Raw genomic sequence first — 11,977 nt, 5'->3', positions numbered from 1 at the left:
CCTTGATCTGTGATTGTGTACGGCACTTTCCAAAGCTTCGCCCTGTTTCGTACGATCGTGTATTGAATGGGGCGATTGGAAATGGTGGATATATAGTAACAGTTGTAAAACAGTGTCAGTTGTCAGGACAGCAGCGACGACAACATTCTGTGGCGGAGCGCGGAAATACGGTACGACCCTTTATTTCGATCCCCCCTCAGCTCCTGAATGGAATAGCCGTGCACTGGATAGTTTACGACAGCTATTAACGATTTGCGGCAAAAATGGCAGCGTCCTTGTCGCGAGGTGGGTGGAAAATATTATTGCAGTTTCCCTCGTTTCCGACAGATTTTCTCGCGTGATAAGTTACCATGATGTAGATTTTAGCCTGTTCAATGTCTGTTTTCATTTTCGCTAGAGTGGAAGGAAAAATGAAGTCAAGTTACTCGTCTAAAGACAAAATCATCTCGTGCCCCCCTCCCCAAATCTCCTCTTGCACCACTGCATGCTGCACTGCATAATATATTGGCATTCGATTGGGGTTTTACCCCTAGATCGCCTCTGTACATCTCAGTTACTAACGTTTAAGGTTGCTAAAGCCAGAGGAATAGGACGTCGTCGGTTGCATAATTTTTGTAAAACCTTTTTATCAAAGGTTTACCTCCTCGGTTATTTCATCAAACCAGGATACTCCTATTCCTAACTTATAAAATTTAGCAAACTGTTAGTTCGTAAATGCCGATGCCACTGTTGATTTCAGGTCTGCAGAGACTTGTGCTGTCCACAAATGCTGCCAGTGCCACAAGGTAAGGAATCAGAGCTTTCTCAAGGTTTACCCTGGACCCCTAGCATCTTCTTGTCAAACTGCACCAAATTTGTATACAGCTAATACAAGTGTTGGGAATAGGAAACCATAGAGGACACCATGCCAAATTGATGTTGGTTAGTGCTCTACTGTTTCGTATGATACAGAATATCCAGATTGCTCATAACTGTATATAACATCCTTTACCGTTTTGACATCAAGGTTAGGGACAGCTGCTGTCACCAACAGAATAGCTGCTGTCCAGCTGTCAGCCAGCTGTTCCCCAGCTGTGCATCAGCCGTCAGCTCGATGTCTTCACACTTCGGTCGCCACAGCACAGGAAGAGCGAGACCAGGATGGCAAAAGGTTCTGGGATGCTAAGAACCGCACGGTGCTGCCTCCTCAGGCCCCAGGGGAGCCCAGGAACCCTGCAGTAAGCCTTCCTGTGATATTCAAAGACAAACTCTGCTATATGTAGTACTAGTGGAGTAATGCAGTGGTTAGTTAACATCCATCACTCTTCTTCAGTATCACTAAAATGAACTGATGGAACTAGTCAACACTCAATTCACATGTAAGGGAACTGGGGGGAAAAAACAGTTGGACAGACTTTCTGTGATACCTGACATCTATTTCTACTGGTTCTGCTGTCAGGCAGCAAAGGCTGACAATCTGCAGGCTATTATGAAATACTGTAGTTTTGGGGGATGGGACATACAAGTCACCGATACCTTAAAATCCTATCTGAAGTACACTAACCCCTACAGTGATTCATGACACCATACAGGCATATGAGTGGTGATGGTTTTGTATATATAATGCTGATACATGTTGACATGAATGATCTGCCTTGCAGTCCATCTGGGTGAGCAGAAGAAATTTCAAGTACAGCCACCACAAACTGTGGTACATTGCCACAATGGTAGGTGTCTCTCTTCAGATCTTTGTATCATTCTGATTTGTAGTCTAACCAACAGACTTAATGATTAAGACACATCAAAACTCCATCTATATTAGGGTAGTTAAGTACTTATACGTACCTCATTATGTACATAATAGATGCAGTGTCACTACACTCTTTCTGGACTTATCTTTGGTATAACGTTACTAAAACACTCTAATTTTACATCTTTAACTTTTACTTTTTTTATTCCAGGTAAGAGGAATGAGTATAGACGAGGCCCTGGCTCAGCTCCAGGCTATTTCCAAGAAAGGTGCCCGTCTTATAGAGGAGGTTCTACTGGAAGCACAGGAGAGAGCAGTCAAGGAGTGTAATGTTGAATACAAGTCAAACCTGTGGGTCGGTAAGTTTTGCTAACATTTTGTATCCCCAAATAAGAAAGGTCTAAAAATAATATTCCTCCATGTTAAAAAAATTTCGTATCTTATCTTACCCACACTTTTCCATGCATATACAATGACCAGTTTTGTGGTCATTGTATGTTTAATCTTGAATGCAATGGGGGCATCTAATAAAACCAAGGTATCAGTAACAAGTAACTACAAGATTATCTTTGATCTTATGCATTGGTACTTATGCAGTGTCTTGAACTGGTGTGATCTGTTCCCTTTTATAGCTGAATCTCTGGCCTTAAAAGGTCGCCACACTAAGCAGATTCGGTACCACGGTCGCGGGCACTTTGGCATCATGCACTGTGGATACTGCCACTATCTGGTGCGACTAGAAGAGGGCCCGCCTCCGCCCAAGAGACGTGATCCAACGGGGTACGACAAGGCCAGCGACTACATGGACAGTTTGAGGAAACGGACAATCCAGTTTGGCATGTGATAACTTAAAATTTGTACATGTTTGAAGGCTTTAGGACTTGTGGGCTGGGAAAGGACAACATCAAGTGTTGGTTGTCTCAAATATCTTGAAAACCAAGACTTATCTACGTAAACAAGGTCACTGACCAAAGACCACAAAGATGTTTCCATGTTTTAATGAAAAGTATGCAAGTTGCATTATGTATGTACATAGACATCCACTACACAATGGCTGTTTACTCTTGTTTACTGTAAGCCATATCCATGATACTAAAACATCTGAAAATGCTATTCCATCAGTTAATGATGTAAGAAAACAACCGTAGAGCAGAATGTATGAAGTTTATTTGTTAGAAGAAATAAAAGTTAGGAAATCTGTCAGACATGGTGTGATTGCATGGGGAGGTCGTCTTCAGACATCTGTATGGAGGAGTCCTCATCTCCGAGTTCCTCCATCTCCTCTTCCTCCTCCTCCTGGTCCCCCTCTGCCTTCCGTTTCCTGCTGCCCTCCTGCTGTGCCACTGACAGGATGTATTGCAGACTGTACCTGTTACTGTCACACCTGAAATGACAAATACAGGTCATTCATTCATTCATCCAAAAAACTTGAAGATTGGTTGACAGTTTCCAAGTTTTTAAATGTATGATATAAAGGCACCAATTTTATTTTGCAGTAGTTTGCTCTACTTACAGTTTGCTGATGTCTTCATATCTCCTAGTAACACTCTTCTGCAGTGCTCTCAACATGGCCAACACTGACATGGATCTGTAGAAAAATGGAGGAGTATTGTTGGAGTATACATGTGTGTCTCACACACACACTTGAAGTTGCTGGTACTAAAAACATCACTCTTGTCCCTGGTACTGAAAACACCATCGCTGTCCATGATACTGAAAACACTGTCCCTGGTACTGAAAACACCATTCCTGTCCCTGGTACTGAAAATACCATCCCTGTCCTTGGTACTGAAAACACCATACCAAGGACAGGGATGGTATTTTCAGGGACAGGGATAGTGTTTCAGCTTGTCTGTATAGCATCAGCAATGTCTGACACTTGGCTATGTAGATCTCCAAATCCCAGAAAGTTCCAATTGACAAGAGGCAAACGTGCACAACATGTACATGCACACACACCTGTTCTTCAGCCTTTGTCCATGTAACATCAGTAGTGTCTGGCACCAGGTGAGGTAGAACTCCAGATGTCGTGAAGTCTCCAGCTGACTGGCCACAAACAGCAGCATTCGATCAACATAGGTGTCTGGTAATGTCTGGCTCACGTGGGAAACTGTGGAAGAGAACAGGCCAACATTTAGTACTGGGTAATTGAAGGACAGCCACTTTCTAAACCCACTAAGAACATAGTGTGTGATGGCCAAAACCTTATGGTAAAGGTTGAAGTTGTTTCAACACACAGAAGTAGACTCAGATGAATCTAGTTGTCTTGAGGATAACTTCTTCTTCGTTACTGCCCAGCCCTACAGAGTAGTATTATTGGCAGTCGTTACGCATTGTTAGTAACAATTGTGCCCGGTACATAAAAAACAAAGGGAAAAACAAGGATAACTGAGAAAGGAACATAAGACAACTGATTTTGTGTGTGCTAAAGACGGGACAAGTGCATTAGTGCGTTAGTAATATTTACATATATACAAGACATGATGGGGTGGCTCAATGCAGCAGGGTCCTCGCCAGTTCAGATTTGAACTGGGCGAGAGACCCCGCCTCCGCCGCACCAGGCTCAAGTTCGTTCCATTCCCTGATGGTGCAGGGGAAGAACGAGAGCCTGTAAAAGTTGTTTCTGCTCGCGATGGCCCAATGGTTGGAAGGACAGCCCCTAGAAATTACCTTTGACTGATTGGGCATCCATGTACAAAATCAAACTGTCCCTACCTTCTGTGTGTGGAATGGTCTCTACCACCTCTTGTATCAAAGCTCCCTCGTTCAGTCGGAATGACATCATCAGCGCTGTGGCGTATTCTTTCCTTCCCAGCATCCTCCTGATGGTTGCCGGGGTGATGTCCATGTCAAGGTCAAATGGATCAAAAGTCAAACTGTTGTCCAGGGAGTAGACCATGAGGCCCTCTGTGGTCGTGGTGGCAAAGGCACGACCTTGGGGAAAGATTAGGAAAACAATGATTATGTGCCTGAAATAGATTAAGCAAAAACTATGTCAATCAATTGAAATGATCTTCAATGTTAAAATGATTTTTAGTGTTGAATGAAATGTCTGCAGTACCTGTAGGAGAAAACTGCACACATGATACCCTGACCTCAGGCTTCCAGTGCCGAGATGCCATGTCACCTGTAGTAAGACAACAAACAAGGCATTATGAGAGTTCCCCAACTCAAGAAAAATGACTCACCAGGAATTTTTGACCCAATCACTTGGTCTTCATCAGCTTTCTGACCCAAGTGCTGTAGACACGTGACTTTTACCCATAAGAAACAAGGCAGTTCCTAGTACCTTCTACCTTTCCAAAATCATTCATTCAAACAAAAAACACTTCCAAAACATGCCTTCCTTGACAGAGGTAAAGAAAAGGGTAGTTCCTAACTGACCTTTCCTGACCCCAGGTAGGCTGATGGCTGTGCCCCCCTCCCCCTCCTCCTGTCCTTCATCCACCAATGCCAGGCTGCCCCACTCTGTCATCTTTCTCCTGTCCAAGTATTCCTAACAGGAAAACAGAACAATCATTCAAGCTCAAGTGTTGAATAATGGGACAGACAAAAACTAAAAATTGGGGCCAAAACATCAGCCTATCCTGTCAAGTACCTGATATTATACAAAATGTTCCGTACTGGTATACCGGTATTCTTGAAGAAACAGCTACATATATTAGTATACCAATAACGTAACAGCTTTCAAGCTATGTATTGCTTGTCATTATCAATGGGATAAGGTAGACACTGAATGAGACTGTTCTACCAAACTTTATAATATTATATACAAATGTCTGAGGGTCAGCCCACCTCCATTGCATCAAAGCTGAGATTACAGGAGATCTCAAACTTTTTGATGAGCAGCTGTTCAGCGACGTGGTAGATACAGATGTTCTTACTCCTCCCTCCTGCCAGGATACAGGTCCCATCCGCTGTGTAGCACAGGGTGGAGAAGGCCCTAGAAGCAAGAGGCAGTTTGTTATACTAGTATTCTTAATTTGTTGCACATGACTTTGAGAGGTTAGATGACCAGACATGATATTGAGAGATCACGGGTTCCACTCGTTGCATTCCTGGCTGGACATTGTGTCCTTTGGAAAGGCACTTTAAAGACTTTCCTCAATCCACCCAGGTGTAAAATGGGTACCTGACTTTGGTTGGGGAGGTAAAAGGCCTTCCAATACCCTGCCCTAGCCACAGTGGATTAACAACCCCTGCCCATATGTATTCAAAAAGGATATGGGACTACCTTTAGGTTTACCTTTCTAATGCAGATAATGCTGAATTATTTAGATGTCACCAATAAAATCAACAAGGCAAGCGTTGGACTGAAAAGAGTGAAAAGCAGTGGTGGCCTGCATCATCGACAGATGGGAACGGTGACGATGATGATGAAGAAAATCAACTTAATTTCCACAAACTGTGCCACAAACTCACTTCCCGGCAGCAGATGTCTTGGCAGTGATCTTGTCCGTTTCCTTCCTCCCTGCCCCAAGGTCATGCCGACCTTCGATGCTGCCAGTCTGGTTGGCGTTGTGAGGGTCCCAGAACTGGATCTCTCCACTCAGCATCGCTATGGCAACTTCTTTTCCGTCAGGACGGAATGTAACAGCCAGGGCTGAAGAACATACAGAGATATTTTGACTTAAAAATTTGAGATTCTGTACCAGTATTTCTGGTGTCTTCCCAAAAAGTGAGCACCCTTCTTATGACATTGATGACATATGACCCACATTCAGTCCCTTTGTTATACTTGTTGAAAAAAGGTAGGAAAATTGCCATCAGTGAATGAAACTGTATATACTGCAAAAACCTCTGTTCTTATTGTTATACAATTAGGTCTTCCTACTCATCTATAACATACCATCTGACCCCAGTTGCAGAGTCTCCCGACACCCTTTGTGCTCAAAGATGTCCCAGACCCTCACTGTCTTGTCCCAGGATGCACTAGCCAAAATGGCGTCTGCCGGACTGAAACTGAGGCTGGCAACGGGACCTTCATGGCCAGCAAGAACCTACAATAACAAAAAATATAGTTTATTTCATTAAATCCTTAGATATATTGTAGCTCCTTTAAAAAAAGGAATCAAAACGAATGCATGTGTGTTATGTGTAAAGAAATGTCATGGAAATGCATACAATGATAACCCGACACTAAACAGTATCAAGAAAGTAAATGAACCATGAGCTATCCACGTATTGATAATCCGCTATTTTGTAGAATATTTCTTCAGTTTTCATGTCTAAATGAATGAGCTTTGTTAGAACCAGACTTTCAGAATAAAGGGGACTGCTACTAGTAATTTGCCAAGAAGAACAGATTATATCCCCAACCTCCAGCAGTCTGCCAGTCTGCATGGACCACACAAAGATCTCAAACATGTCCTGAGCCCCGCAGCACACCAGATCCCCACTGTGGTCCACAGCCAAACACGAGAACTGGGCAGGCCGCGGTGACGTGAAGGTACGGAAATTACGGTACCTGGGGGATAATTAGGGAAAGACCTTAAGAAACATCTCAAATACATCTAATAAGAGGACAACACTTGAAATGGGGTGTGTGAAAAGAGGGGTGGAGGGAAGAGTTTTGAATCTGACTATACTCCCTTTATGAAACTGCATGCACAAAGTTACAGACTTTTCCCTCAGACTCTGTTTTCATATTGTTGTGGTTTTTGCTCAGCATATACTTTTTTTCAAATCCAAGAAGCAACACCTGTCAGGTGTTCTACTCTACCTGTGCAGGTCGAATGCCCTCGCCGTGCCGTCCAGGGAAGCACTGATCACGACGTGTCTGTTGGAGGTGAAAATGGTTCCAACAATGGCCGCCGTGTGTTCCGTGAAGGTCACGAAGCAGAAACCACTTCCTGTGTTCCAAACTTTCACCTAACATAGGATTTAACACAATCCATGTTTCAGTGCTTAGGAAGGAATGACAGCACAAAGGATGGCAATGGTCTTACTCTTAGCCTCTTGTAGTTGGAATACCTCGCTTCTGCCTTGTCCCCCCAACGACCAGGAGGTCAAGGGACAAGGTAGGCAAGTAGGTATACCACGTAGTTGACCTTTGTAGCCTTTAAGAGGGAAGCATATTGACTTCTTGGATGTCATAATGCTGAATCATTTTTGCTTCAGGCTAAATCATACTATAATGAAAAGTTCAAGGGTTACCTTCCCATCCTCCCCTCCTGTGACGATGTACTGCCCGTCTGGTGAATATGCTAATGATGACATGTTGTTGAAGTGTCCCTGTTGCTTCAGGACGTACGATTCGCTCTGCCACTCCCAGACAAGCAGCTGGCCCAAACCGGAACAGGCCAGCGCAATCCAGTCCCCGGCGGAGTTGAAGGACACGGATGCTATTCTCTGGTCAGAAATGCTGGAGGGACAGCACGGAGTGTGTCATAATAAGATAATACAAACAATGTAATTGACACGAATCCTCCTCTTTCAGTGTCTGCATACCTATAAGTATCTGCATCTATATTGCATATCTACATGTAGGTAGTGACACTTATTTTTGTGATGTCCACTTTGCTCTTGGGGCTATGCCAAAAATTAAGCAGCTCCTACTGTACTTGGTGACGAGCCTGATTACCAAACCTATTATAGCTCCCAAGTCCTACATCCACTCCTATTAATTTTCCGGAGAGGATGTAGAACTCAGGAGCTAAAATACATGCAGGTTTGGTAACCAGGCTACTTGATGACAATGAATTTTATTGTGCAATGGAAGAGGCACCTGTTTACATAATTACACCTGATTGACAATACCACACCTGAGGGAGTGGATGAGGTTGAAGTCAGGTAGCTCGTGCAGGTGGAAGATTCCTGACGCAAATCCTGTCACCAGGAAGTGGGTCCGCTTGTGGTAGTCACATGACGTCAGGGTGTTGAAGTCACCTTCCTTGTTAAAGTAATGCCTGAAAGTCAAAAGAACATTAGTATTATTAGTATAAAGAAGGCATTGTACTTCAACTTCTTAAAATACAACAGTGTTTCAAATGATCCAGGTTATTTACTTACTTTGAAACTTTCTTGTATAGAATCTTCTCTTGCTTGTCTTTGTCCTCCTCTTCCTCACTTTCTATAAATTCATGGAACAAAAAAAACAGATTGTTTCATTGAAGTGGAAATCTTACAAATTTCATGAGTAATTTTGCCATTCAGGAATGTCAAAGGTTAAGGGTACATGTATCTGACCTTCAGAGTCACCTTTGACCTTTTCTTCCACTTCCTTCTCCTTTTTTGGTCGTGCTGACCCGGGAACAAGACCATCCAGGTCAGTGTCACATTCCCAGATCACCAAGGTTCCATCCCGACTGATTGTGTACAACTGAAGGGAAGGTCAAGGGTCACTGGTATCCAAGAAGGTAATTAATGCGTCAACAGAAAGAGTATGCATCCTTCCACTACATAAAAGATTCTGTACAGTATACTTAAGATTTCTGCAATCTGGACTCAAAAGATTATAGTATCTTTTCTAGTAAAATGGCTAGATTATCAATGAAATCAACACAGTGGCAGTTATTGAGTCATTAAGGATACATCCAAAGACTTGTGCTCGAAGAAGCAGCCCACAATAGCATCCTTGTGTCCCCCAAAGCTGTAGACGGCCAGGTTCTGTAGGGCTGTCGCAGCATGCACACGTGTGTTCATGTCCTTACTGCCCACTGCAAAGGCTCTGTTCACAAGTGAAAAGCACACATGTTCGTCAGTCCGTGCAACAATTCTCTTTAAAATTTCTCTATGGCCACAAAACCACTACTGGCAGTGGCACTAGCAGAGTTAGACAATAAGTATGACACAATTATTCCTTAGAGAGCATTCTGTTGAACAGACCCTTCAATACTTAAAAAAAATACTATCATCCAGTGGCTGATTAGCTCTAGATCTGATAGTTTGTACATATTTCAGAAATCTGTATGTTAGTATGTCATCTTATCTTCAGTGTATTTCTATATGTTGTATCCATTAGCTGGTGTGTTATGCTTAAGGGTGGTTATACCGGCTATTCTGTTACAGATACAGACACAGATTACTGTACAATCTGCCTATATGGTGCAATACCTGGAGTCGTCTGTCCAGTCGATGCAGGTGGCATCATCGTAAGGTCCGTGGTAACTCCGGTACAGACGGAAAGGGTTGAAGTCATGTGTCTTCCCGGGCGCATGATACACCAGCGTGTGGTTCTCACGGGTCACAGCAAACTTCCTGTCAACAAAGATTTACATTATCATTATTTAAGTGCCTGATAATGATAAAGACAAATCTCTAAGTGATACTTAAGGCAGGGGTTAAGGTCTTCATATACACTGTCATGAAAGCTCATCTGTGTTGGTCATCATCATCATAGTCCTTTACATCCTGTCGGACGATCAGTTCACAGTTTGTGGGCCCGGCAGTGTGCAGCTAACCCAGCCCTGCTTCTGCAGGGCTTGTTGCAGATCACACAAGTGAAGGCTGAAGTGCAGCACCGTTCTTTCCTTTTCTGTCTTGGTAGTTACATGTTTAAAACACACTTGTCATGGAACAAAAGTTTTAACTTTAAATACATCTTCATCTTGTCTAAAACAAAGTAGGTATCATAATTCTTAAGACAAACCTGAAGAGAAAACTACCCACCTTCCATCAGGACTGAACTTGACAGTGTGTACAGGTTTGTGGAAGTGATAGTGATGCAGGACAGACTTACTCACAAGGCTCACCAGGAGTGCTGCTCCAGCTGTAAGTCATGAGAGGATACACAAAACATCATAAAACACAAGATATATGTACCTATCAATTCACCATAACAGTTTCAAAGCATTGTCACTCATTTAAGATACTTAATACATGAAAAATACATTTTCATGTATCTTAAATGTAGATTTTCAAAATACAAAACACAAGAAAAATACAAGATTTGAATAGCCTCTATAAATGGAGCTTTTTTCCTGTATTGGTAACACAATCAAACACAACATTTGCTGCCAAACTGGTCCTATCCATTATAATTAGTTGTAGCACTCACCTTCATCTACCAGAATGGCAGTGCTTCCATCAGGAGACTGTGCAACACACACAATGTTCATCTGTGCCTCCACCGGCAGTGTCTCCGACTTGTTACTGCAAGGAAACAATATATCCTCTTAATTCAATAACATTATCAAGCTGAAATTTCATCGTGAGAATTGAGTGTTGACTGTTGATGTTATTATATATTTTAAAGGAGGTCTGAATACTAGTAATAGTCTGCACATCCCCAGTGTCAAAGTCCCCAAGAATTAAACAAGACACTTTCGACAATGCTTTAATTATACATGTCAGAGTATGACGTGGAGAAAAACAGTGGAAAGAGACCTTGCAGTGATGGGTTGTGAGTGGGAGGGGGCGCAACGAGCAGCGCAAGATAGAGGAAGATGGAAATCAATGATGGCCCGCCTCAGCAGTAGCTGATATGCGGTGGAGCGGTAGGTAGGTAGGTAATTATACATGTAAAACTACTCACTTGTGAACCTCCTTAGTTGTAAGATCATACAATAGGATCTGGCTTTTTAAGGATTAATGCATCATATTTCAATATGGCTGACCATAATTTCCTGACTTACTTTTTAAGGTCAAAGACGCTGACCCTGTGTCCCACAGGACTGATGATGGAGTTGCCATCAGGAGTGAAACTCACGTTCCCTCTCCGGTACACCGAACCCAGTAGGTTGGAGAACTAACAAAACAATGTTAATCTTCTTATCTAGAATTATTCAACGGATGAAAGTTTTTTTATAATTGGATAAATCATAATTAGGTGAATGTAGTTACACACTTGCATATTAAGTTAACGTTACAAGTTGAAAGTTAAATCAAAATGACTTTCTAGAATTCCAGTATCTTTTCACCAGTGCTGTAAACAGGCTCTTACAAGAAAATTATTAAGTACTTTAAATTTTGAGTTAAATTTTAATTACAGTTGAGCAAGTCCTAACAAAGCAATACAACTTGGAACGTTCAAACTCACCTTGTACGAAAACTTCATGATGGGAACGTACTTTTACTTACAGAGAACAGTTGGGACAAATCTGGGAAAACAATGTTATCAGCTTATCATACTTTTGAACATCGGAAAATGGCATCGATCACGCTGATCTGATCATTTCTCACATGTGCGAGATGCAACCTCTAACCTTTGACACATCATTGACCCCTAGCCGATCTTTCAACTTTTTAAAACATATACGCTATTTCTGTCGCAAAATATCACAGTTACAGTAAACTGGATAAAAAATT

The 11,977-nt window shown here is 42.4% G+C and overlaps 2 protein-coding genes across 2 annotated transcripts; one reads left to right on the top strand and one right to left on the bottom strand.

Moving 5' to 3' along the window:
• The first annotated feature begins 231 nt into the window (after positions 1 to 231).
• Positions 232 to 2,930, top strand: LOC109470632 (39S ribosomal protein L22, mitochondrial-like). The gene is made up of 6 exons (XM_019769657.1): positions 232 to 285; positions 740 to 785; positions 1,007 to 1,217; positions 1,641 to 1,706; positions 1,941 to 2,088; positions 2,362 to 2,930. Exons 1-6 carry the CDS (start codon positions 264 to 266, stop codon positions 2,571 to 2,573), a joined length of 705 nt encoding a protein of 234 aa, XP_019625216.1. The 5' UTR covers positions 232 to 263; the 3' UTR covers positions 2,574 to 2,930.
• On the bottom strand, positions 2,881 to 11,868 carry LOC109470653 (periodic tryptophan protein 2 homolog). Its single transcript, XM_019769681.1, has 21 exons — positions 11,709 to 11,868; positions 11,305 to 11,417; positions 10,728 to 10,822; positions 10,340 to 10,439; positions 9,785 to 9,928; positions 9,263 to 9,398; positions 8,918 to 9,050; positions 8,741 to 8,801; positions 8,494 to 8,637; positions 7,886 to 8,093; positions 7,452 to 7,600; positions 7,049 to 7,196; positions 6,579 to 6,729; positions 6,152 to 6,332; positions 5,525 to 5,672; positions 5,114 to 5,225; positions 4,791 to 4,856; positions 4,445 to 4,663; positions 3,689 to 3,839; positions 3,243 to 3,317; positions 2,881 to 3,113 (listed from the first exon to the last, which is right to left on the bottom strand). Exons 1-21 carry the CDS (start codon positions 11,724 to 11,726, stop codon positions 2,930 to 2,932), a joined length of 2,736 nt encoding a protein of 911 aa, XP_019625240.1. The 5' UTR covers positions 11,727 to 11,868; the 3' UTR covers positions 2,881 to 2,929.
• Between the last annotated feature and the right edge of the window lie 109 nt (positions 11,869 to 11,977).

Source organism: Branchiostoma belcheri, unplaced genomic scaffold, assembly GCF_001625305.1.
Source record: "Branchiostoma belcheri isolate BF01 breed outbred unplaced genomic scaffold, Haploidv18h27 scaffold23, whole genome shotgun sequence".
Lineage (NCBI taxonomy): Eukaryota > Metazoa > Chordata > Leptocardii > Amphioxiformes > Branchiostomatidae > Branchiostoma > Branchiostoma belcheri.
This window is presented reverse-complemented; position numbering and strand designations above follow the sequence as displayed.

Bases quoted from the DNA above. Each gene is read 5' to 3' on its own strand.
- LOC109470653 (XM_019769681.1), bottom strand. The intron at 8,094-8,493 runs GTGTGGTATTGT...CTGTCCCTCCAG, and splicing joins AACCTCATCCACTCCCTCAG to CATTTCTGACCAGAGAATAG. The intron at 6,730-7,048 runs GTTGGGGATATA...TTGTTATTGTAG, and splicing joins AGACTGGCAGACTGCTGGAG to GTTCTTGCTGGCCATGAAGG.
- LOC109470632 (XM_019769657.1), top strand. From the start codon at position 264: ATGGCAGCGTCCTTGTCGCGAG. The intron at 786-1,006 runs GTAAGGAATCAG...TTTGACATCAAG, and splicing joins AATGCTGCCAGTGCCACAAG to GTTAGGGACAGCTGCTGTCA. The intron at 2,089-2,361 runs GTAAGTTTTGCT...TCCCTTTTATAG, and splicing joins CAAGTCAAACCTGTGGGTCG to CTGAATCTCTGGCCTTAAAA.